Source organism: Harpia harpyja, chromosome 10, assembly GCF_026419915.1.
Source record: "Harpia harpyja isolate bHarHar1 chromosome 10, bHarHar1 primary haplotype, whole genome shotgun sequence".
Classification (NCBI taxonomy): Eukaryota; Metazoa; Chordata; class Aves; order Accipitriformes; family Accipitridae; genus Harpia; species Harpia harpyja.
Window position 1 is genome coordinate 30723869 of NC_068949.1, and position 26485 is coordinate 30750353.

Sequence of the window (26485 nt, forward strand, 5' to 3'; positions counted from 1 at the left end):
GTTCATCACTTTCAAAGGCTATTTTCATAGATTTGACAGATGTATTCAGACATACAGAAAAAAATATGATAAATGCTAGTTTACAGCACAAGGCTTTCAAGCTATTTACACATAAAGACTCACTATTCCTGAGTAAGTGTAAGATGTAGTCTCTAGTCAAACCAAGTTTTTTATTTAAAAGAGATTTGCCCAGTAAAGCTAAACTAATGACAACGCCCAGCTACCTTACCATTTCGCTTTTTGTTTTTAATACCAGTACTAGTATACAAGGAATACAATAGTTAGTTTGCAATGTAACAGTTATTTAAGGATCTTTAAAAAAAAGAAAGGGCACTGAAAAATCATATTAGCAAATGTAACCCCTAAATTACCTACTTTTCAATAGCACAAGCTAAGAAAGCAATTTCTCAGGAGAAAAGAAACCTGGGCTAGAGAGCACGCAGCACTCTTAAATTTTCCTAAAGCTAAGAAATCCCTATGCATCACTCTCAAAATCATCCTAGGACTGAACACAAAGGTTAGCAGAAATGCCTAAACTCACGTGGGTTCCATTATACACCACTTACTGTAACCTACTTTTTAGTATTCAGCATTTCAGTATCAATAATGCATAACATCAAAAGTAGTTCAACCCAAAGTACGGTCGCAAGAAAGTAAACATGGGTCTCAAACCAGGGCCACCTGAAGCATGGTGTCACTGCTGAATTTGCGTTGTGCCCCTGTGCAGAACGACAGCAGCACAGAGCTTTCCGTAAGTTAATCGGGAGCTGGGGACCTTCAAGCAACACCAGTGCCTACAGGTGCAAGCGAGCAGCTAAGCAACCTCCCTCAGCCTGGCCCCATCTCCTCTGGTAAACAACCAAGCTGCTCAAAAAGGCACACTGCCCCGCTGCCTAACCCTGCGCGCGCATGCACGAGACTGTGCGCGCCAGCCAAACCGAACCGCACAAGGCAACGACCAGGGTTCCCAGCAAGGCTTTTATTACCACCGTTTCTACCTTGACTCATTACTAAGTGCTCGATGAACAAGCCTACATCACTTTTTTTTTTGTTGGTTTCCCCCTGAGAGACTGTTCGTTCTTCATCGGATAAATTATTTACTATGAAAGAAGGCAGCCAGTAGGGAAGAGCAAATTAAGAGTATGGGAGTTCATGAGACCAGGCTGCTACAAGACAGCGTTGCAGCTTTCCCATGTATTCCCTACCCAGCTGCTAAAGCAGCTTTATTGCCAATCCAATTTAGGACAAGAACCAGAGTACAGAGACTCCAAAGCTCGATCCTTTGGCCAGAATTTACTTTACCTTCTATTTTCACTTCCTCCCCTGCTTCTCTTGATTTGTGATAGTTTGCATTTCATAACCTCAGGTGATTAGTGCGGGCATTTAGAAAGCACACTAGAAACAATAGAATTGGAACCCCTTAAAGTTTTTCACAACAAAATTTATTAGAAGAATAGTGGTTTTGAAAAGTCTAGCATCCAGTGAAAACTACCATACACAACGTTACAGCTGGGAATGTGTTTCCAAAATGACATGGTCAAATAATACAATGGAGCCATTAAATCTTACACATGCACAACAAGAGAATTAGCGCTTTGACATACAATGCAAAAAATAAATGGACCACATGAAATAAAAATTTTAAAGTACTTATCACATACATTAAGACACAGCTTATTTAGTCCAGTCAAAAAATCAGAACTGCATTAAAAAAAAATTAATGTAGTGCAATCAAACCAAAAACCTTAATTTGTGATCATAAGTGCTCTACTACATAAAACATTGATCATAGCAAGGAACAAAAAAATTCAAATCACACAGTACAAAAAAAATCTGTAAATAAATATAAACTACAGTACAAGAGAAATATTAAATTATACAATTCCGTCAAACTGTAAACAGTATATTGAAATGAGGTCCATAAGAGTAAAGGGGGGGGTTCCTGTTTTTTTTTTTTTTTTTTCCCATGACACTTGAACTTCTAGAGGTCAGAGAGAAATGCCATTTTCCATACTCTTCAAAGACTATGGGTTACATAAATAGAAAGAGAAGACTTTTTAGATGTAAAGTGTCAAATAATAAAGCAGAGGTGTTGCTGACTTGTGACTGCCAACAGATCACTGCGAGAGCAGAACAGCAGATTTTACTTTAAAGTTTCTCCTCCTCGCAAGCATGGCACGGAGGCCCATCACTACAGATGTTAAGTGCCAACACATTCTGAATTAGTGCTCAGCATTAGAGAGGAGACACCTGCTGAGGATCTGGTCCTACCAATTAGGTGGAAGTGATTCCGTACACCATTACCAACTTGGACCTCTGCTGATTATCTGACAGGTTTACACGCTTGTCATACAAACACCAACTTTGGCAGAACAATTACTAATAAACTCAAAGCACTCCCGGCCCATTGGTTTCCATCACAGTGGCCAGTGCACAGAATTCTCTAAGGACATTGCATAACTAGAGTGTAGAGGTCAGACAGCCAAGGACCCGTGCTTGAGGTTAGAAGTAGTTATGGTGAGAGAGAAGCAAGAGCCACGTTAAGAAGCTGCCTCTGCCGTTCGCAGAAGCAGTTGGGAATGTATTTCATTTTTAGCTGCGCTGGCTAGTAGTGGCATTTTAAAATATATAAGTTTAAGATAACATATATACTATATATGTATATAATATAATACATATTATATAATATACATAGGAATTTCTTACAATACATACCAGGAACCCCCACGCGATCTGCTCAGTAGTAATAACTGAATATACAGAATGCCACTATAAGTGTCTGAGGCACTGTGTGCTGGAGAGTAAATATGCAGCTTTAAAATCCGTTTGGCTGAGTTATACCTGGATACCTGAACTGAGTTTTAAGTTGACATTCATCAAGGATGTGCTATCAGCACGTCAAAAGAAAAGCAAAACAAAATACAAGTCACTGCTAGGTTTAAGAAGAGAGTACAAGTACCTGAATTGAGTGAGGATAGTGTGTAAACTGTCCCTGAGGGTTTTTAAACAGTGTGTGTACAAGTTGGATTCCTAACATTAGTTTAAACTTACATTGCGGACTGATAAAATACCAATGTCTGACAATTTAACAAGTGGAGGTTAGAAAGAGTTATGAGCAAACACTCAAAACATATTTTATACATTTTAAAGCAGCAGTAAGCTGCTGTAAGCATACATCCCATCAGTACAAGCAACACATGGGACTCAGATAAAGGTTTCTATTTGCAAAAAGCCCATCATATATCGATAAGTAAAGAATATTCACCTGCTAAATTAGAATGCACCTAGTTACAGACTAGCAATTCAAGATTAATTTTTTTAATCAAATACTTTGCTATACTTTGCTATTACATACTAAAATTCCTTAAGCTCACTAATGCTGGTATTCTAATCTATTTTTTTTTAATGTTCCCCCTTCATTTAAGAAATATACCATTCCACAACTTAAACATTAAGATCCATTTTCAGTCCTCAGATGTAAAAAGCATGTCAATGAGTTTATATTAAAAATTTACATGGTAAAAAGGCTTGAATTTCAGCCAGAGATTCTAAATACTACTCATTCCCTGAAGGCATAAGGGAGAAAGAATCCCTACCCATTTTTCTTGTGATATAGTTTTCAAACTGAAGATTAAATAATGATCCAAAATGATTTTTCAGTTTGGGAAACTTCCCTTTCCCTACCCATCATCCCAGATTCCAAATGTCAAGCCCTGAAATGGCCTATTGAAATGATTAGTTAAAAATATCAGGCATGTATATATATACATCCCCTGCCTGAACTTCAGAATATTTTGTTGTACTAGTCTTTAAAAGACAGATTAGTATCCCAAAAGAACTTGTGATCTGACCTGAAAAGCCATTAATGATCCTAGATTGTATGTTTAAAATATGTCATAACCTGAAGACCAGATTTAATTAAGATTCTGGCATTGTAACAGAAAAAGTGCTGCAGTTACTTATCCCTTTTCTGGTACTTTAGAATAGGTCAGACAAGTGCTTTTTATAGTGACAGTAAAGTTTACATGCTTTCACGCAGGCATAAAAAGTATCTGCAAAAATATTTGAGAAATGTAGCACCAAGTAGTTGATAAACTATTAGTAGCTGCAGTGGTGTCTTCATTAATTCCAAGTAGGAAAAACCCATTAAGTTAGACTGTACTAGGTGACGACTATAGAAATTGTTTTCTGACATTAACTTTTCCTGCATCCTAATCCCTGCTCCATAAGGTAGAGTTATCATCTTGAGTCCTTCTAAATTATACTTACCAATTCAGTAGAGACAAGCACAGGGGCAGGGGTGGGAATGTTTGTTTTTAAGAAGGTGAATGAAATGCCCTGGACAAGCTGAGAAAAATCCTTCTTCCTAGTACGTCGCCCAGGAAAGTTGATTTTGCAACCGGGCTAAGAGATTTTTGTGAGGATTAAATAAAGCTCTCTTAATATGAAGGTTTTCGTGACCATACCTGAATATAGGCATAATTTGATAGGACATGAAGTCCAAAACTGCTGCTGTAATACTGGTATAGAGACTTGGCCCCAATCAAAGCAAGAACAGGAAAGAAGGAGAGAGATGGACACTGGAATGCTGTAGTACTTACAGTTTTTTCTGGTATATGTGGAGTGAATCTACGGATCATTTTGAGTCCGCAATATCTCTCTGCTTAGTGATCATCACAGTATACCATGTTTATACACTGGATAATTAGAAATGAATAACCGTAGTGGTTATTTTATTTGCTACATCCATCAGAACTGCATATAACTAGCAGTGCAGATTTTCAGGTTTCTGAAGGTTCTAATTACTGAGTTTTCGATATAATTCGAGATGAAGTGGAAACCTTTATAGTACCAAAAACTAGTCTCAAAACTATTTTGTTTAGGTACAGCTTTTTAAACCAATATTAGTCAACATTATCTACTGGTGCCAAGAAAAAGCAATATGGACCTAGGCTGAAATTACATTTAGTTTCTAAAACATTTGTGGGCAAAACCTGGAAGTTTCTGATCCTCATGAAAATGAGGTAAACAACCCTTCCCGTTCTACCTCTAACATTTGGCAGAGAATTTAAGCTATTTAAAATATCGTGACAAAGCTTTCAGCACAGGTTAATAATTTTGCCTTTGTAAGAGTTTGGACTGCAACAAGTGTATGCATTCTTACACTGGAGAGTTAAAATTCTGTCTTCACTGAAGAAAGAGCTCTTTACATTACAGATGTAGCCACACTGTTTTTGAGAAACTAGGAACAGCACAGTGTTCCCTTCACTCCTTGGACACTGTGTTCTTCTCCTAAGACTCAAGGACATCTTGAGAGCATTACTTCAAAGTAAACTGGAAGGAAACACACAGTAATTCCAGTTTTGCCTGTATAACAATCGTTGCAGATGATATAAAAAGCAATTCAATCACACCTAAAAAGTTGTTCCAATCTATACAAAGCTTACTCAATCCTAAAGCCCCTGAATCACTTTGCCAGCTCCTGTGAATTTCCAGCGGAAGGCAATGTACTCTTGGGTTCTCATGAAAGAAACGCTTAGACTCAAATGTCAGCCTGCCACAAGATAAAGCACAGACTATACCTTGTCTGCTCTTAACTGGTCTAAAAACACGTGCAGTTGCCTCCCATGTTTAGGAATATCCTCGAGCACTGGAAAGCTCTACAAAAAAGGTGGTATAGGAGTTGCATGAGAACACAGAATCTGAACGTGTTCCCTTACTGGAGGTACTACCCTACCTGTACATCTGCATTGTTAAAAATCATTTGTTTTCCAATTGCCATGAAAATTCAGAGTTCAACTTCAGGTCTAGCAATAGGGTTGGTAATGCAAGCATCAAATTATGAGTTCTGCAACAAGAATAAAGTAAAGGCATACCTGTATTGCTTATGCAGCAACTTCTCCTGCGCAACAGGGAAAAAAATGAGAAATTCTAAAGAAAACTGTCTTAAGCCTTTAAAAAAAAAAATCAGGGAATGACTGGAAAATAAAATATCTTTTGACAGAAATAAAAACAAGTCCAGAAACATGTCCCTACAATATCTAACTAGAAACGTTCAACTCTATAGCTGTACTCAAGCATTACGGCCACAATAATGCCAACAACACCGTGGAATGAGGATCCAGCTGGCTGAAAGTGAGGTAATAGTTTGTAATAGGTCAGAGTTCTAAAAAAGCACTTTTACATCTTACAAGTCCAAATAAAAAAAACGGACACATTTCATACATGTTGGGCTTTCTCACCAGAACTGTACGATAATTAACTCCACACCAGGACCCCTACCACACTAAGCCTTACTCATCTTCAATTATATGCTGCAGCAAAGATTTACCAAGCAACACCTAAACTTCAGTACAATATGAAACTTGATTCTTAAAACTTTATACACACAAAATATAAAATTACTTTGCTAGGATGGGGCAGGGGAGAGGGATTCTCCTTCATGATACTTGGACTGAAAAACTAGTTTTCAGAGACTGCCACAAATATTATTCACAGTTTCTTGCTGTCAGGCTTTTTCAGCTACATCAACGTAGTACACAACAATACTGTTAAGTCCAATAACTACATCGGATGGACATTCTCGGGAATAAGAGAAAACTAGTGACGAAAAATACCCGAAAGGCCTCCTCCTAATGACGTCTCGATTTTTACAGGGTTGCAGTTTGTCTATGTTACACGTTAATGCGATCTCAAAAGAGCAGCAGGAGAAAGATTTTAAACCTTCTCTCCTGTCCAAGTGATCCAAGTAACATAAGCATCCACTTACCAGAAATAACATGAGAAACAAGGCTTTTGTTACAAAGACAGCAGTGAACCACACCTTCCCACACCAAAATATGGTCAACCAGGGATTTTGGCCATGCAAACTGCTGGTCAGCAGAAACTTAAGCATGCTAATGGACAAACATTAATTCCAATCATATATTTAAAATGATCCCAAATACTACTAGTTAGCTACACTGAAAGCGCCTGTAAAAAATATGTAGTGAAAAATGAAACAAAAACATTAGTGATCACTGCAGCACTTAAGAGTGATACTAGTCTTATGTGATGAATCACCTCAGAGAAAATACATTAGATGGGACTTTGAAACAAAAAGGTAACATTAAAAGGTGCACCTGAATATTACAGACTAAATTTACAAAACCTACAATAAGGTAAAATATATATCTTTTGAATATTCAGCAGCTTTTTTTTAAATTTGTTTTTATTTTTTGAGAGGCTCATGAAATTTTAAAAAGGGACCACTAACTAATCTCAACCATGCTTCACAAAACAATAATGGCTATTTCATATTGCAGTTACCAATGTAATGCAATTAGTGCTTAAAAAATAATCTACACTTTTTTCTTTTTTTTCCTTTTTAAACAGAGACCTTTGGAGGAAATATGGTTGTTCAAAAGCTTCTCGAAAAAGAAAGATTACCTGAATATTAAGTTATCACAGATCAAGTGTTGTGTTTAAAAGCTTTGCAGACATGAGTATTACAATCTTCAGGTCTCAGGACATTTAAACTGAGAAAGTTACGCGTTTGGTTTGTTGTCTTTTTTTTTTTTTTTTTTTTTAAATCCACTTTCTAACCAAAGCAAATAAAGAGTACTCAACTTCTCACTATCTATTTACAATTCTTAGCCTACAGTCTGAAATGACAAGACAAATTCTCTTTTAAAACTGCAGCATTAAAGGGTAGGCACACCATTCTTCTGCTGCACGATTGTCACCCACTTAAACATACACATACAAAATATTTAGGTTAGTAAAATGAGCACTCCACATACACTACAGTGACAAGTTTTATAAAACTCAACTCATGTTGCTTAAATAAAGACAACTGCAAAAGGTTAAACCTCTCTGAACAGTAAAACTGTGTTACTTTTTTTTTTTTTAAACTTGCAGCAAACTTTCTACCATAACCTTCAACAGCAGATGAAACCACACGTTTAACTGCACCTTTATTGCAATCACCAGCTAAACTGGAACATATTGCAGAGTTTATATACTGCTACTGAGCTTAAACTGCTTTAAATGCCAAGATGACACTAGAGAGCTACGAGGAACCAGGATTTTGAGTACTAAAATATATTAAGTAAACAAAAACAAAGTATACTTGGGGCCAAATGCCCAGTCCATTTCGAGAATGAGCAGTGCATATTTAAAACGACAGCAATGGTGTGCCTAACCTTTGAAAATATGAAGTTGCCGGGGAGGGGGAGAGACTAATAGAATCAACTGTTCAGAAGTCATTTAGCATCCCTAGGGCTACCTAGGCCACCCTCCCATGAACTTTGAGAAACCACTTTCAATCACTGATGTCACTTAATGCTCTCACACAAAAACTCCAATGCTTCTTTTGGTTGTGCAAATGGGGAAAAAAATGGTAATTCTATTTACCTTTTGCACAGATTAAGACCAAATTGTTTCTACCTGAAGAACCAGCAATTCTGATTTGGTCATATTGTGGTAAGTCCAGTAAGCTCCACCTAGTTACTGACCACTCCTGCAGAAAGTATCAAAGATAAAAGTTCTGTACAAAACTTATCCTGGATCTCCATATAATGATAAACGGTATCATCATATTGAAAAAAAACTGGATTTGTGGTTTACGGAGTGCTTTTACGGTGTTTAAATGCTTATTCTAGCATGTGCTAAACCACTATCAAAATAGATTAAATAAAAACAACAACAAAAAAGCAGGACTTAGATTAATTCCTGCTACTGGCAACTGTAATATTTAAAAAGGAAACACCCATTCATTGAGTGTTCGACCCTGACAGTATTACAGATAGATATGATGCAGAGCCTGAATTAGATCAGGCTACCAGTGTTTTACTTCTTCCCTGAACATTAACAAGCTCCTTCACTAATGTGGATATTTGGGCAGACTACTGAGGTTGTAACGTTTGAGATCACTGTTTTGTGGGCTTTTTTTTTCCTTTTTTTTTTCTTTTTTGCAATGTCACAGTAGTTTGTTACACAAATCCCCCTTCCCCAGATTATAGTCATTTAAACTAGTTGTTGGAACCACATAGTTTAGTAAACTGAGAATCAAGTCTGTAAAAAGCATAAAGGTCACAAAGAACCATAGTTCTGTTACAATGAGGCATACCCTAATACATCATTTAGTGTACCCTGACTGCTCCTGACTGTGAGAAGCTTGTCTTCCGTGAGATAAGGCTACATCCTCAAGCAGGTGAGTCTAAATATCACCCTTCAAAAATATCAAACAAAATTACAGCGAAGGTAGTGTCACAAATAATTAACTGACATATTCTGAAGGTAGTGTATGTAAGTTTTCCCTCCCCTCCCCTCCGGGTGAGCACTAAGCAGACAGTGAATGGTAAGTATGTTTAATTTAGAAAGAAAATAGTGGAGAGCCTAATTAGACCCAATTGATTATCCATCTAATAAACAAATCTCTGAGTTCAAGAGAGGTACCATTCCTAAATAACTTGATTTAGCTTAAATCTTTCAATCAACTGGATCAAAGAAAAGGAGGGGGGAAAAGATTTCTGAAACATTTTGAAGAATGACAGTCTGATCCTCATTCAAAAAATGCCTGCTTTTAGGAGACTATCAGTTTAACAAAGTGGACTATTTTTATAAAGGCAGACATGAAAAATCCAAAACCAGAAGTTCAGGCAGGCTCTACAGGCAAGATGTCCACTTCCACAGATCTGCATTCTTTGTGAGGTAACTCAACTCTCTATTACAGAGAAACATGCAAAAGGCAAAAGAAAAAAAAAGAAAAAGAAAAAAAAAGGTGGGGGTAGAGGGCAGGTGAAGGAGGGAAACTGCGCCATACCAGGCTAGAAAAATTTACAAATGTGACATTCAGAGCACACCTTTCACCTGTGTCCACACAAGTCTATGCTAAACTGCAAAGGAAAGATCATTGCAGTAAATAGGAGAATCAGGTGCGCTCAGTGGTGGTTGAACAATGCAGTAGTGCTCACCCAGTTTGCAAAGTAATTGGCACTCTACAACATCCCTACTCATCTTTCAATTCATTCGCACTTTGTGCTGCTTCTCCCTGGGGATCTAATTCAATCTTTACTGAAACATCCTGCCCCTCCGACCTCATTAATTTCATTTTTTTCTTTGGAGGGTTTTTCAAAGTGCCCAGCCTCTCTTTAACTTTGTACTCCAGTGTACTGTGGGGGATCCCATAAATACTCTGAGCTTTGGAAACACTCATTTTCCCGCTCATAACCACAGAGATTGCTTCCTCCAGTATCTCGCTGTTGTACTGTCTGTATCTCCCTCTTTTCTTCCTAGGTTGCTTGGAGCCAGGATCTCCCTCTTGATCTGAGGTGGGATATGGCTGTCCAGAGGTAGACTGCTCAGCATCTGAGCCCCAGGAATCTGGTCCAGCATCCAGCAAACTTCTCCTGTTTTGTTTTGGAAGGATAGCCCTTAACTTTTTGCTAAGTGCGCTCTCCGTTTGTGAACCCATTACCAAAGAGCTATAGCTGTACTGGTCACCAGTGCGGGACTCCCATGAAAGGTCCATGCCTCGAACTTGTGGTATCTTTAAATCCACAGGAGACGAATGGCTCACGTCCTTTTTCCCATCCTGTTTAGTTTGAAGTGCCATTTTTTGAAAGGCAGAGTTTTCTGTAAGAAAAGGAAGGTCACTGATGTTGCTGAGTGCACCATTTCCCCTGAATTTCATGCGGCTGAAATTGAATTCGTAGTGTGGTTTTGCCCAAGAAGCCTCCCTGGATAATATTAAGTGCTGTCCATGATTCTGTAGTCCAGATGGCCCATGGCTGGCAGCGGTAGAAAACTGGTTTCTGCTCAGCAGTTCTTCACTAATCTGGAGTGATCGAGCCAGCGGTACTTTAAGAGATGTGGAGTGGCCATAACCTTCCCTGGTTCCATCCTGCAAGCTTCTTGGAGGTACCCCATCACCACTCTGTAGTCCCTCCGGATGGTGCTGGCTGGGTCTCCCAGGTCGCCTAATTGGATGGAAGGAAACTGATGTGAGCAGGACTTGCACAGGTAGGGAGGGATGGGTGAGGGGGCCACTCCTTTATTAGAAGGCCTTGCTTGGGTAACATCACTTTTTGTGTTATTTATTTTTCTCTAAAAAAATTTTTTTTTTTAATTTTTTTTTAAGTCTCAGCATCAGTCAGTTTTAAAACTTGTTCGCAAAAAAAGAGAAGCTTTTTGGGCAAAGAAAAATGAAACCTGTTGGCTGGTCTCTGGTTGGGTTCACAAATTCTCGGAGTAGAAAAGACTTCGCGCAAGCGTCTGAAAATAGCACCTCAATTACAAAGTAGTAATCAATCGCCATAGATCTACACAGAACTGTGTTACTGGTGTGACGTTACCACTAAACAAGTACAGTAATAAAAGAGTAAGCCAAAGTGCAACATATTCAACATGCAAATATGACTGCCACCTGCAATATCTACACATAGGTGGAAACCTTGGATAGTGTTCGCTTACATCATATTGAAGAATTGCTGCTCAGCATTAAAAAAAAAAAAAAAAAATGCTTAGCAGGCCTCAGAGGTATTTGCTTGACTTTCATTAAGCACCAAATATGAAAGCTGAGATACTGCAGATCACAAAGAACACTGCATTACACTAGACTTACCAAATTGCTCTCTTAACAACTGATTGCATATATACATGTCCCTGATTCTCATTTGATAGATAGCATGGCTAGGAAAAAAAAAAAAAAAAAGATCCTAGCTCTGTCATCCAGATCAAAGGTTAATAGTGGAAAAAGTGGTATGTATTTTTACCATTTTCCTTTCATCACAAGTGTTCTTTCTACGACACAAAGTCCTACTACTGCAGATGAACACATGTATTTTAATATTTTGCTTGCTTAGCCCCCTGTAGTAATTAAGTCACGCTAGTTTCAAAATCCACCCCCAAACTTCTCCATGTTCAACACACAGATTAACGAAGAGACTAGTAAGCGATTCTATTTTAATGCTCTGGGACACTATACTGATGTAAAGCCCTCTAGCTAAGTCAGCGTTATTTAAGGGTAGGATAGGTAGTACTGAAAAGCTACATGATTCTTTTTAACATCACACTGGGATTTTAAAAAAAAAAAAAAGTCCTTAGAGAAAAGACATCTAGTGAAAGGACCTGGCACATAACACACACAGTGCTTGATACATATGCTACTAGCTTCTCTCCAGGATGCAACAGGTCATAGTTGAAGTGGGTAACAAGAGTCAACAAGGATTCAGAACAAAACCCAGAGAAAGGAATGAAAGTTTGCTATTCCAGAGAACTCTCTCAAGCAATGTGCATTCTCTGCCCTTTCTACAGCACATAACAGCATCAGAATGCACACCAGTGTTTCTATGCCTAAATAAAGGACATATTGGCAGCTAACTATGGTAGAGGGTCACATCTGTTCTCACTGATGCTAAACAGTCACCCTCATTTACCACACACCTGTACAAGTAACCACAGGTGCCAGTATGCCACATCCTCTCTTGACCATCAGGACAGTGCCAGATGCTGGCCCTATCATCTCTGTGTGTTGGACTTTGGCCCTCGCTTGATACACAAACAAGGGAACAAACAATACACAGCCTCAGTGGCTTCTGCTGCCTTCCTAGGAAAATAAAGCTGGAAATAATCTGTTTAGAATTGAAAGAGAAGAGGTGGTGGGGAATGTTTATGCTAAAGAATTGTGAAAAAGTATTAAGACTAACTTTTAAACAAGGATTGAAGTATTTTGTTAATAGAAATATTAAATTGAAAAAGTAATCTTGAAGGGAGAGATCTGAGACAGTAATATTTTTCCAAAGAGAAATGTGAAAGTTAGATCAGTTGTAAGCAGTACATGGAATTGGTAGTGGTGGTGGGTTGTTAGTTTAAAATTTCTAGTTTTTCAAAGTCTATTGTAAAACTAAGTCCAGCAATTAAATGGCAGTTTAAACCATATACTGTTTCTGTACTTCACTAAAAAAATTACTTGTTCACAGTAGCTTCAAGAAAAAAATTCTCCCATCAACACCCAAAATCCCTCTTGGCCCCAGTCAGCCTCTCCAGTACAATTAACTCAATCCTGGCTGAGTAAAAGGTTTCTAAATGTATGCAAACGGTGACCATTAGAAATATGAAACCTTAAAGAAATTTTGTTGATATAGCATTCTTTCACACCTTGAACTACTTAAGGCAAGACTAGTACACCACATTTTAATTTAAAAAACAAACAAAAAACTTGTTCAGCGCTACAGTACAATCACAAATCCAAAAAAGCAATTGCTTCTGAACTACCAGACTACCGCTCACCCCGGCTTTTCTTTTTTTAAGTTGTGGTTTATGCTAGGAAATATTAACAAAGAGCAGGCAGTGACTTAAATCTAATTCAGCTCGGTTCATCACCCAAATCATTGCTACCACTAAAATAAACTTTTCTGTTAGCTAACTTTCCACTAAGTGAAATGAAATCTATATTATATTGCAAAGCATCTAAGACTCTTCATACGTTTAACTGAACTTGCATCTCCACGGACATCACTTATCACTGAACCCAAGAAACAGGTAATGGAAAAATCTTTGGCTAAGTACAAAATTGGCCAAAATAACAGCGATTAAGAGTTCTTAACTGCAAGTTAAACCTGTCTCAGTTTGCAACAACTCTTACTTGGCAGGTGGGATGAAGGTATTTACCAAAGGTACAAGTTGAAAAACACATTACTCCAAAGGGTTAACACCAAAATTAAGTTAAAATTAACAGGAGGTAAGCACACATTTTTAGTAAAAAACAGTTTTAAAAGGTCATAGTAAGTTGCTTTCTCTTACCCATTTCCCGGAGTACTGGAGCACCCTGGAGAATGACTCAGAGAGGTGCTGCTGGCACAAGGACTCTTCTTAGTGGATAAATCAAGCACACCGTCTGTAGAGACAGAAGAATGACTTCAGTGTTTGAAGAAACAGGAGCAGCCACATTCACCCTTGACAAAACAAGGCTTTTGGGCTAAAGTTGTATTTAACGCAAAGCATTTTCCCTTTTATTTTATTTTTAAACAAACTAAGGCTTGGATTTGTTTGCAATTTGGCTTACAAGTAACTTCAACACAGTCCTCAGAAGTCACAACAAAATTTGGCAAAATTAAAAGTACATCTGTTACAAGGGCCAGAGAATAAAAGTTGACCTACAAACAGTTTAGGATACAACAAAGCCTGTCGCATAACTAACCCTCAGCGGTCCTAAAATGAGACATTCTTCAAGTTTCTGAGATTTGGGGGGGCTTTAAGCCAGTATTTGAGATTTTTTTGTTCCAAATCTCCATAGGAAAATTCATTGAGAATTTCACATTGGAAACTCACTTTCAAATGAACACACATACATAAATGTGAGATGACTCCTCACCTGGCAGCTAGCTTCATCCTTTTTTCCACGTCTGTGATGGGTCCCTACTGGCAGAGCTGCTGCCTTGCCCCTCTCTATTGTGCCACTTTACTCCCTCTATTCTTCCATATACCAATTGTTTTTCCTGCTAGACTGCTTCTTCCATTCTCACTAATGGTACTTCCTCATGCTCACCCATACTCCTCTGCAAGCCCTTACATAAGCTCTGCATTTCTAGGCAACAGAGAAGGGAGCGCTTTTTTTGCTAGAATAGCCTTGCTCCCACCGCACTGAAACCAACTTGAAATTCTGGTCATTTTAATAAGGGCAACATTGTCATAGAAGCAGCACAGCCATCTGAAATTTCTGGAAACTTTGCAACAAGGAATTTATGATGCAAAGATAAATGAAACCTGTTGGCAAGGTAAACTAGAGACATTTCAGAGCTCCTTGCTCATTGCATCTACTCAAGTAAATACCACCCAACACAAGAACAATGTAAGATGGCTTTCAGATTGCTTAAAGTTCTCATTTGACATATGGAGAGAAAACATGATAAACAGTGAACTAGAATTAACTTACAGAAAGCTGTTCCACCCACTGCATTTGGGAACACACCATAACCCAAACTTAAGCAAGCAGAGAATTCAATCTTCCTTTTGAACAACACTTATGCAGCCACAAGATACAGACTGGATCAAGTAGCACCTCCTTTTCAAGAGGCTATACTAAACAGCACAGTCTGCTGCCAGAAGCACTTGCATCCATGCTTCCTCCATCAGAAGGGTCATTATGACCTAGAATTCTCCGAGGGCAAGTAGGACCAGCCTCATACCCCATGGAGAAGTTTACAAACCAGCTGGGTTCCCCTCAACCCGCTAGAACAGAAATATAACAAAAAGCAACACTAGCAGTCTTTCATGACAGCCTCTTAAATCTCTCATTAACAAGTTTGGCAAAATCTCTTCCCAATTACATTAAATATAAAATGGAAAAAAAAATTACATCAGCAAACAGATTACTGTGTAAGTTAATATGCACATGTTCTAATTCCATAACAAGTATTATGAACATTATAAATTATCTTACAGCTTTTTTGTCACATGGTAGCTAAACAACAGTTCATGTACATGCTTTCTTCTTCACCATACGATCCTCTAATTAAAAAAAACAAAAGCAAAACTGATTCTCTCCCTCTCTCAGTAAAAAGCTTCACAACGAGAACAGTTTAACATTTATAAACATATTTGCAAAAGACACTCATGAAATACATTTATAATAAAATTAGCTAGAAACAAATGCCTATCAGCTAAATGTACAGCCCCTCACTTCAGGAAACACACCATACAACCTTTCACTGCAGTTTTGTAACTGAAGTGTGGCAACAACTTTCAATGTGTAGTAAGTGTCCAGATGCCCAAGTTGCATATTGCTGGACACATAAAATTAACCTTTTTACAAAAGGCTTCATAAACGTAAGTTCAAAGAATAAAGGGACACCTACAATTCTGTAGTAGCTAGCAAAAGGCTTTTTTTTTTTTCTTTTAAGGCACCTTTTCTACTTGAGGGTGGACAGCCTACTTTGATAGAATGATTTCAGACACCTATATATTTCTAAAGAAGGGTAAAGGGGCTACTTTTAATCCGATCAGTAGGATACACTTATGATAACCTCTATTCAACAGTTTCAGAAAAAAAACATTCACATACCATAATCACTCACAGAATTTGCTTGTTAAAAACATTTTTGATGGAGAGCAAGGTTTTCAAATTAAAACAAGTTCTGCAACACTGTTACAAGTTATTCAATCTGTGCTCTGCAGAACAAGTCTATTTTTAAGGTAGAAAAGAGATATTTCTTCCAAATGCATAAACCTGGAGGTTTTGTACAGTCATGGGTATCATTTTTACAGCCTTCACAAAGCAATTTCTCACAGACTTTTAAAAGATACTGTTTTCACACTACAACCAGAAAGAAAATAAATCAGTCCTTCAGTCAGACTGTGTACAGATCTTCAGAAAGGAGACAACATTATGGTTTTCGTGACCACATGAACTTGTCTTATCAGCAAGCGTACAGTCTATTTTGGCAGACTGTTTCTTGCAGCTCCCAGCAAGAACAGCACACTTGTCCCCAGAGTCTGGAGCATGTCCATCCCCTTTGCCCTTCTTCAGAAAAATCACTCATGTCTATGGGCCTACATTCTTGCAAAAAGTCTCTTCTCTTCCAGCCACATCTAGCTAGTCGTTATTTTATTGTAAAGACATCTACTGCTTTCCCACTTTACATTTTATGTGAAAGTGCAAACTTCTAATTGTCTGGTTTTGCAACAAGAATGCCATTAACGGATTGCCGTAGGATGCAAGACACTGGTAAGAGTCCTACCTTGTTCACTAGGTTCTGACTGAGACTTTCTGACAGTAAGGTCCAGAGGTGAGTCTTGGTCAGCCATGAGAAGTTTGCTGAGCACAGGGTTCTGAGCAGTTGCAGCCGTGGGAGAGGAGGCGACCAGAGATGCTTTCAGCAGGCTTTGGTTCTTTGTGCTATTGGGCTGGCTGGAGTCCTGAGTAGAGCTATTTTTTGAGGTATATTCAGCAGCAAACTGTCGGATCATTCGCTGCATGATCTCACGGGCCACTAGGGGAATATTGGGGTCAGAGACCCTAGGACTGTCTGTAAATATTAGAGATTTTTTTTTAAGGAAGCACTTTAAGTAAAACAGCTTTTATATTAAGGCATTGTTTATTAAAAAAAAAACTAGGGAAATAAATGAAAGCCAAAGATAAAATACTTTCTGCAGAAAGTGTACTTTAGTCTTAGAATACCTGAACAAGAACCATTGCTAATTCTGGTATAGCCTTCCCAAAATAACAGTTTCCTAAGAGAAATACGCAATCTCATCTTTTGTTTTCAAATATAGATATATTCGACCAGACTTTTAAGAGGCATGGAATGGGAAGGAAAGCTAGACCCATGAAGAAAAGTACCAAGTAATGAAGCTCATTCCAAAAAAATTGAATGGGTTATTCAGTGGAAGATTTAAGTAACTTACCTGCAACTACAAAAGGAGAGAAAACAGAATAAAGTTGCAGCAGTCCCCTACAAGCTTACTGAGAAATAAAGCCCTATAGTTCCGATTCTTCAAAATAATTCACATGAAGATCAAATGTGCAAGTGTCTTCCATCCCATTCTATCTATTCCTTTTGACATTTCCATCATTATAATCAATGCAGCATCAGGGATTACCCAAAGAACTTTCATATATACAAAAAGCAAGATCCGTCACATGAAAAGTAATTCTATTTCTAGAAGAGCTGCTAAATCTATTAGTAAAAAATGTGAAATGGAACAGGTAGGCATTCCAATTTATTTATACGAAATCGTGTATAAATACAAAGGTATTTGGGGATGTGGGCAACCCAAAAACATATTGGCAAAAATCACTATTTTAGACCAGTAGTAATTCACAATGTGAAAGCAAATCTGTAATTCCTACATCACACAAGCTAAGTCCTGCCACTTCACCTCAAACACTGATTGTGTTCTCTGGCCAAATCAGTTTTGGTTAAAAAAAATAAAAATAGTAAAAAAAACCACACACCCCCCCCAACAAAACAAACAAAAAACCCACCCCAACCACAAAACAACAGACCACAACCACACAACTCCAGAAATGGCTCAAAAGGTTTGATTTTCTATTTCTGAAGAAAAAGTCAGAGAAAATTGTGCACTAGAAGACCGAACAAATCTTTAAAAGCAGCTCTCAAAACAGAACAATAGAAAAATGTTTACTTCCTCTTTAAAAAAAATTGCCCAGGTTGAAAGATATCTATTGAGATTGAATTATTAGAAGTATTAGCAAAATCTTCTGAGAGACATTTTGGCCTTAGTTTTGCCTTTTGCTACCATTTTTACAAAAGTACATCAATCCAACAAGCCAGCTTTAGCGTATCTGTAAAGGATAACTGACATGAAGGTTTGAACATGGAGTTGCCCACAAGCCAGAGAGCAGCAGTAAGCAGCTACTGTGTTTCTTGATGAAAAAACATACTGAGCTTTATCAAGCCCAAATTCCTTCCTGTTAAGCACAGCTTTCTAAATCTAAGACCTTATACAGTCACCATGTATATTCTTATACGGGTATAATAGCTGTAAACTTCCAAGATGTTTATGTAAATATATAACCATCTTCTTGTAAAATCTACAGGATGTTTCATTGTTGCTAAAGACAAGACACTAGAGTTTTAAGAAGCCAAGAGATGAGCCAAACTTAAATTTAGGTACATTTATATTCTCACTTTCTTCCCAAATGGTCCATAAGGACACAAGCCTGGAGAAGTGTGTAGGCTTTTTTCCGCTATGGTGACATTTCTTCCATTTTCTAACTTCTCTACTATACTCTGCTGAAGGACATATGAAAGGCTCTAGGAAAGCCCAGAAGGGCACTAACTGATGGCATGATCACACTCATACCAAGTATTTGACACGTGCTTGTAGCAGATACAAGTAGGGCTGGCAGGAATGCAGAGCTCTATGGCACTTATTTTTTCTGAAGAATCATGCCTTTACTGTGCACCCATGTTCCTATGTACAATTCTGTAATGCTTACAGCTGAACATATTTCCAAATTCAGGGAGAAAATATTACATATGCCTACAGCCATGCATCTTTGTAATCTGCAACTTCAAAGAATCAGCACAGAGTGACTACTGAGAGCTTTCCAGTGCTGCTCAAGATAAACTCTCCAATTCAGGACAGAAAACTCAATTTTCAACCAGAAGGGTAGTTACCTAGCACATTAAAGGCTTCTTGCTTAATATAAAGCTTGAACTCTAAGGATTAAAAACTGTTGAAAAGTGAGTGCAAAATATTTGCTCATGTCCCTGCAGCATCACTTGAAATCAACCAGATGTTTATTTTGACTCCAAGCCTCTAGGTTTTTTTTTAAAAAAAAACAACCAACCAAAACCAAACCGCACCCCCCCAAACAAACAAAAAACCCCCAGCAAAAACTAAAATTAACCAAAACAGATTCTCAGAGAAAAAAAAATAACAGCAAATATTTATCAGCTCTAAGTAATCAAAAGCAGTACCTCTGAGCTTTAAAACCTTAATAGCTTTTGTGTATTTTATCTATACTGAAATCTTAGAAGGACAGTATCAAACAAAAAAAGGTATGATTTCATTAAACCATCAAAAGAAGGTCCTATCCCGCCACAAGGTAGAGGTGTAACGGACAACCAGGTTCTACCAGTCTGCTTTCACTGGAAAGTATGAATATTTGAAAGAAGCATTACTGAATCAGAGTACCATGGGCACAAAGCAGAGGAAAAGTATGTAAGATTAATGGACAGTAAACCTGTTCAGAAAAGTTTGCTGATCCTGCTCATTACCTATGTATGTTAAGTGCATGAGTGCACATCCTTGACATGCAACAGGCATCTGTTCGCAGAACATCTGCATACTCTCTGATCTGCCTGGGCTACAAAATACCAGTCTCAAATGTTACTGGCAGCATGGACAGAAAGAAAAAAAGAACTAATTGCTGGCATGAAACCAGGAGAGCTAAGCATCTCTGAGCAACATAAGAGCATCAGAGTTTTGCCATTCTTTGTATCCTCTTTGGTATGACAGTGCCTGGGGATCTTATGGCAGTGGCATGAGTTAGAATAACCTTTCAAGCGATCTAAATACAGCCAAACTTGACAACGATGCATTAAGGATTCAGAACTGAGTTCCTGCCAGGCTTCTTCCCCTCCCAGATTACTTTTGCACCAAGCACAGCTCTGCCACAGGAACGAAAGCAAGCATGTACTAAAAAAACTTCTCAAAGATGCTTAGACACCTACAGTGATTTCATTGTCTTAATTCTGTGTATCTGGCCATCGACAGAGTGTTAAACCCCTCATTAGCACAGTTCAAATAGTTTTCCAACAATTAAGGAAGCATGCATTTCTAATAAGACATGCACACAGGTCATACGTAAAAATTTAAGCACAATGTTAAAGGGATGAAATCTTTAATAAACACTTTGGAAGTGATGGAACTGTATTTTTTTCCTTTCACCAGAAAAGTAATATGGAAAAAAGTGTATTTTCTCTAGATTTTTGTTTTCTTAAATCCCTTCTGAATTTAAAGAGAGATGGGATAAATCTAAAAGCAAAAGGAAACCTTAACCTTAAAATAAAAAAAATTTTAAAAAAAATCCACACTGAAAAGGAAGACTTGGAATAAAAGCATTATCTGAACTATCAGTAGTAATGCAATAACTATCCTTCCTACTATCCTACATGCTTCTATACTTTATGCAATACATCATAATGTACAGTTTGTATTTATTCGAGTCATAAAAGAAAGGCGAAGATACTGTTATCTACTTAAAACACCTTTAAATATTTTGGTCACTGGGAGGAAGGGCTGAGGACTGGCTACAGCAATTTCTAATTTGTTAAACTGAAGCCTCGCATTGTCCCCCAGCAGACGGGTTGGAATTACTGATTTGGCAGATTTTCTCACACATGGGTTAGACTGATAAGTACAATGTACTTTCATTCAGGATGCATTTGGAAGCAACCTCTGGAATCCCGTTTCTCAGATTGGTAGAAAACAGTGAAATGAGTTTTGTGCCTTCCTAAGAGCACAGTTTAACTGACATAACTCTCCGAAAGGGATTTAGAGGATTTTCTAGCATTGAGCTACTGTTATTGTTCTTAGCATATTCTACAGTACTGATTTTCCAATTCTTTTGCTGATCACGTTTTGAATTCTCTGTATATCCCCCTTAGCACTATTCCAACGGTATTTTATACTGTGGATAGCTGGGGTGGGTAATCACTACAGACCACAGTGAGAAGACTGCTGACCTTTAAGAAAAACTGCATTAGTACAGATCTCATTAAAATAAAAAATTTTTTAAAAAATTACCCAACTACTACCACCACTGCCACTTGCCTCTTCTTCCAAACAGCCCACTCACCTAAACAGTGGTTTCAGGGGAGCAGTTCTTCTGGGTAAGAACCGAGTCATTCCTCCAAAAGTGCAAAACACCAGTGTTCTCATGGAGAGATTTGTTTTAGGGTTAAATATGTTACACTCTCTTCCTCTGTCCCAAGCGCATACAGCTGTATTGCCACATTATTTGAGAATCAATTTTTAATCTTGATAAATATATATATATATTTTTGTATATATATATATATAATTTTTATATATATAAAAAGAAGACAACAGAAAAATACTGAACATACAGTGACAACTTTAATGTCGGATCTTTGATACCCGCATTGCATGCAATAAGACCAGCAAAAGATACCATCCCCCCCCCCCCCCCCCCCCCATTAAAACCAACCTTTTCTGTAAAAGACTGCATTGAGGAACTCTTCCGCTTGCCTTTCAAAACGAATGATTTTTGCTTGCTCTTGTCTAAGCAGAGCTTCTTGTCCAGCTTCCGAGGCTGGCTCATCCAGACTGACTAAGTGTTCCTGCAAAGATATTTAATAATTGTAAGATCTTCCTGACACCAAAATGAATAAAGTTCTTTAGGCGTTAAACATTTTACTAAATTCAAAACTTTGTTAGGTACTCAGCACAGATTTGAATCTATCAAAATCACAACTTGATTTTTGACTGCTCCAGAACATTGTCCCGTTTTCTTGTTGTAAATGCAGCAGAAGCCTGTAAGATTTGATAGCATTATGGGAAATAAGAGCCCACTATAAAGAAGATTTAGGTATTTTACATTTGGCTGCAAATCTCATATCTAAGCACTTGTCCTTTGGCTATTACTTTTAGTTCCAAGAAATAACTGCTGAAGGCAAAACACAGAAAGTTCTCCTTAATTTACACATGCAAGCTGAGCAATAAATGACCAATGGCATTAGCAAAAAACAGGTCCTTTTGTGAAAAGGCTCAGTAGTAGCTACTTTTAAGTGAAATAAAGTTAGCTACTTATGACACCCGCAATGAATTAAAATTCATTCCATCTTTCACAACTGGAAGCAACTGAGTTATCTCAAAAATATTTCAAAACAAGTGTTTTAACTAGGGTAATAAAATTGTGTGAGATGCCAGGATAAATTACTCACTTTAAATACAACTCAAGAAACTAGAAGACAATGGTTACAAAACCACAAAATCTAAATGCTTGGATTCGCCCCCTAGATGCACACGACCCTCTCATTTCTTCCACTTTAATGCCTTGTTCCTGCTTAGGAGAACAATCTCTTTCCTGGCCCTCTCCCTCCACTTTCATTTTAAGCTATATTAAAGTTACCTGTATTTACCTACTGCAGGAATGCATACACAACCACTCTTTGGGTTTAGGGAGTGTTTTGTTTTGTTAACCTTTACAAAGTATCAGTTACTATAATATCTAGCCTACATCTGGTTTTTTTAGCCTCTACCATACAAGTTGATTTCAGGTTCGTATCCCCATGGGACTAGAAGGGAAGGAAAGAACTGGCAATTCATTTATAAATCACAATAAATGAAAAGAAGTCATTGTTAAGTTTGTACCATCCCAACATCAAGAGGTTTAATGAAGCAAGGTTACATAACCAGCCCATAGCAAATTAACACACACAGCAGTCACATGAACTACGTGCAAAGGGTAATAATATGAAATGCTCTGGACTCTGACCTGAACAACATGGGTTCTCACCCTCAGATTTGTAATTTAACAGCTTCCAAAAGTTCTCCATGAAAAGTAAAGGGAGATACTATCTCAGACAGCGTATAGAGACAAAGCAGTATTTTATGCTAAACGAAAAGATGAGGAGCATGCGATGACAGAGGTGACAGGTGAGTAAAACAACACATTTGCTGTGAAGGTAAGAGTCTGCAGAAGCAAACATCTCACAAAGTGACTGATGCTTTTTTCCATACCAGAGAGATTCCAGGCTTGCTCTCAAACCTGCTGGCTGTCATAGGAAGTATTAGCACTTTTGAGACAGCCTTAAAGAATACGCATTTGAACTGATGTGTTAACTATAATAAAAGCATTCACCTCTGTGCCAGGTAGTCCTGTACCAGTAACCAGCAGTAGTGCTCCTGCAGTTCACTGGCATTTTATGAACACGCTGAAAATGCAGTTGTACTTTTCTGATACTTAAAATATGTGAAGTCTGTACAGGATTTCACAATAAAAATATTTGTGGCAAGTAAGCCCAATATTTTTGAAGAGTTACTCTTCAGGTGAGACTTCATAGAACATACTTGCATTCTCTTTTTTAAACTGTGTTTCCGCATCTGACAAAGTTTAATGCAGGATCTGTCCTAGTTATTGACAGCCATTCTGAGTCAAGCTCCATTATCTTTTAGGCATTATCACGATAATTGTGAATTCATCAGTTTGTGTAAAAAGCAGATGTTTGTGCAAATTAACTAATAACAGAAGTAATCTAGCATACAGAAGTGTTAGAACAATCACTGGAATATCTAAGCATTTACAGACAAACTGCTTTAAGTTTCACTTCAAAAAGGAATCTCTGCAAACTGATGTGCAGAGATTTGGCTATATAAGATCCATTAGAGTTAATTAACATCCTCTGGCTAAAGTCCCACAAGCCATTGCAAAAAACTTTCTTTTAATTCAAAGGACAGAGAATTAAAAATTGAAGGAAACATTACCCCTTCAACCTGATCTGATACTCTGCCCTTTGACAGACTATAGCTCTGCAAGAAGCCTAAAATAAAAATAACGCTTGCCCAACACAATGCATTTCAAATCTTCCTCCTACTTTTTACAACTAAGGTAATACATAGTAAGTACAAGCCTAGCAACTCGGTGGAAACCAAGTTCAGGGGCAGCATGCCTCACCATAAACAAGTTTACTTTACATTACTCATATAAAGGTAATGTATAAAGAATACAATTTAATCTACCTAGACTAACTAAAGCTGTACATTTTCCACACAGAGGCGGAATGAAGAAAAAGGGATCAGCCAGAAAAAAGAATTCTAAGTGGCTTACAATGGTGAATGGCTGAATAAAGGATCATTTGATCTGCATTCAGAAGAGGGGGATAGCAAGGCAATGGTAGCACTTAGTTCTTACCCCTCAAACTAAGGAGCATGCATCTCTTTACATGTATGATTTTTACCAACACCCGTGCTAAGACATCAAAATGTAAAGATAATCAGTTATATAAAAGAGTCAGGTTTAACCTTACGCATAGGAAAAAAAAAATCTTCAGCTATTTTCTGGCATCTGCAATACAGTACTGACTACATGAGAGAAAATATACTTGAAAGATTTCTGTTTATTGCATTTTTTTATTTTCTTATCAATTGTGTCACAATTATTCCAGCAATCTTCGCAGATGGTTCACCTTAGAGGGAAAGTTCAAGTTTCCACACTAAATATTTGACTGTGATTTTCAGTTAAGGTTAACTTCTAAAAGCACAGGGTTTGGGGGTTTTTTATGGTGGGGGTGTTTGGTTGGGGTTTTTTTGGTTTGGTTTTTTTTTTGGTTGGTTGGTTGGTTTTTTGTTTGGTTTGGTTTTGGTTTTGTGGATTTTTTTTCACATTTTCAACCATTTCTTCCCAATAACTATTATTTCAATTCACTATCTTCAGTCTTATCCTCTCACTCTACAGCCCTGAATCACATCAAAGTTTTTGGTACCAACATGCAGGTAGTAGGAAGAATAATAACCTATTAATATTTAAATAGCATTGTCATTGGTTACAGATACCCTGGAAAAAACCCAACCAGTTACTTTTACATATTATTTATAACACAGCATTCATTCTATTCTCTTTGTGCTTCTCTTCAGGTGGGAACCATGCCCCAGAGCATCCCTGGAATCCCAACAGTGAACATGCAGTACCACTATATTGAAAAAATAGTGCTTCAGGAAAAGATAGTTGGAGTGGTTTGCACATGCCCCCAAAGGGTTAAAGCTCTTTTTGTACCTTAATATACAGTATAACTATATAATTAAGTCAAAGAGCCTTAGAAATACAGGGCTTAGGTTTTCAAAATGCAAGGTCAATGCGTGACCTTGAGAGACCACCTAATCCTGGACAGCCCAGCCTTGTCAGCACTAGTGCTGGATCCTCATTGACACCCTCCTTGTAGTTAACGTTGATACAGCATTTCTAAATGCTAAACTGCTGGCATGAAGAGAAATGTATGATGCAGGCTGGTTTTTGTATAGATATGGCAACGGCAGCTTCATGTTTAAGCCACAGACCACACACAGATGGAGGGTGAAGTGCCCACAAGCTAGAATAGTATGAGAGAATTCCTACCCATCTTTGTGGAGAAAACGGAGGGAGGCTTCCCACAGACCACTGTGGCTGACCAGCCAACCCATGGACCCTAGGGATACAATCCAGCCTCCCACCCCAAGGCAAGATCAGGAACAGTGAGTAAGAAAGGAATGTTTCAGCATCCCTAGATTGTCTTCTCCAATGCTTCATTTTTCTTAAGACTGTACAGTCTTTTTAACTCTTAGCCAATGCAAAGGAGAATAATCTACTATTTTCTGTAGACAAGCCTTAAGGGCACCAGAGATTGTTGTCTTTCCTTCTCTTCCTTCTACCTTCCAGACCAAGTCATTCTTGTTGCTTTCATTTCAATGCTATTCAGTTCGTTTATGTCTCTCTTAAAATGCTACACCCAGCTGAGGCTTCACCAGCATTTAGGTAAGAGAAGAATTTCCTCTCCAGGTATTAAGACAAATGCCTCTCTGGATATATCCCCGCAAATAGTTTACTACTTTTACAATGCTATGGCTTTTCAGACATCTATAATTTTTTACTTGATAAAAGAAGTCTGCCTGTCCCATTTCTCAAATTTATTGAGATAATTTTCAATTCTGAGCATGCCCTTTAAAGCATCTAGAACTGCTCCCAGCTTGGCATCAACTAAAAATTCAGATGGTTTAATTAGTTTTAAGATGTTCCTCACTTACTAAGCACACCTACTTTTATAGTAAGAAACAGTATTATTTTCTTATTAACCAAGATGACTGATGTCAGATTTATCAAATTCAAAACAAATTTGACTGATCCATAGCTATTGAATATCATTTATTATCTATAGAAGGGGGAGAGGAAAAAAAATATCAGCGGAAATAAATATGCTTACATTCATATTTATGCACAAGCAAAACTGTAACCCTGCATTACTACTAAACACAG

At 37.8% G+C, this 26485-nt stretch overlaps 1 protein-coding gene across 9 annotated transcripts in view; it reads right to left on the minus strand.

Annotated features, from left to right (window-relative positions):
• The window catches only part of LCOR (ligand dependent nuclear receptor corepressor), a 91013-nt gene that overhangs the window by 26486 nt on the left and 38042 nt on the right, over positions 1-26485 (minus strand). For 8 of the 9 annotated variants that reach the window (XM_052799081.1, XM_052799086.1, XM_052799085.1 and 5 more), the window contains 3 exons: positions 21686-21818; positions 16722-17009; positions 13786-13879 (listed from right to left, as the gene is read on the minus strand). In XM_052799081.1, coding sequence (XP_052655041.1) covers positions 13786-13879; positions 16722-17009; positions 21686-21818 — 515 coding nt within the window. Of the gene's footprint in view, positions 1-8915; positions 10962-13785; positions 13880-16721; positions 17010-21685; positions 21819-26485 lie in introns of those variants that run through there. The other variant, XM_052799089.1, reaches the window with a different exon arrangement.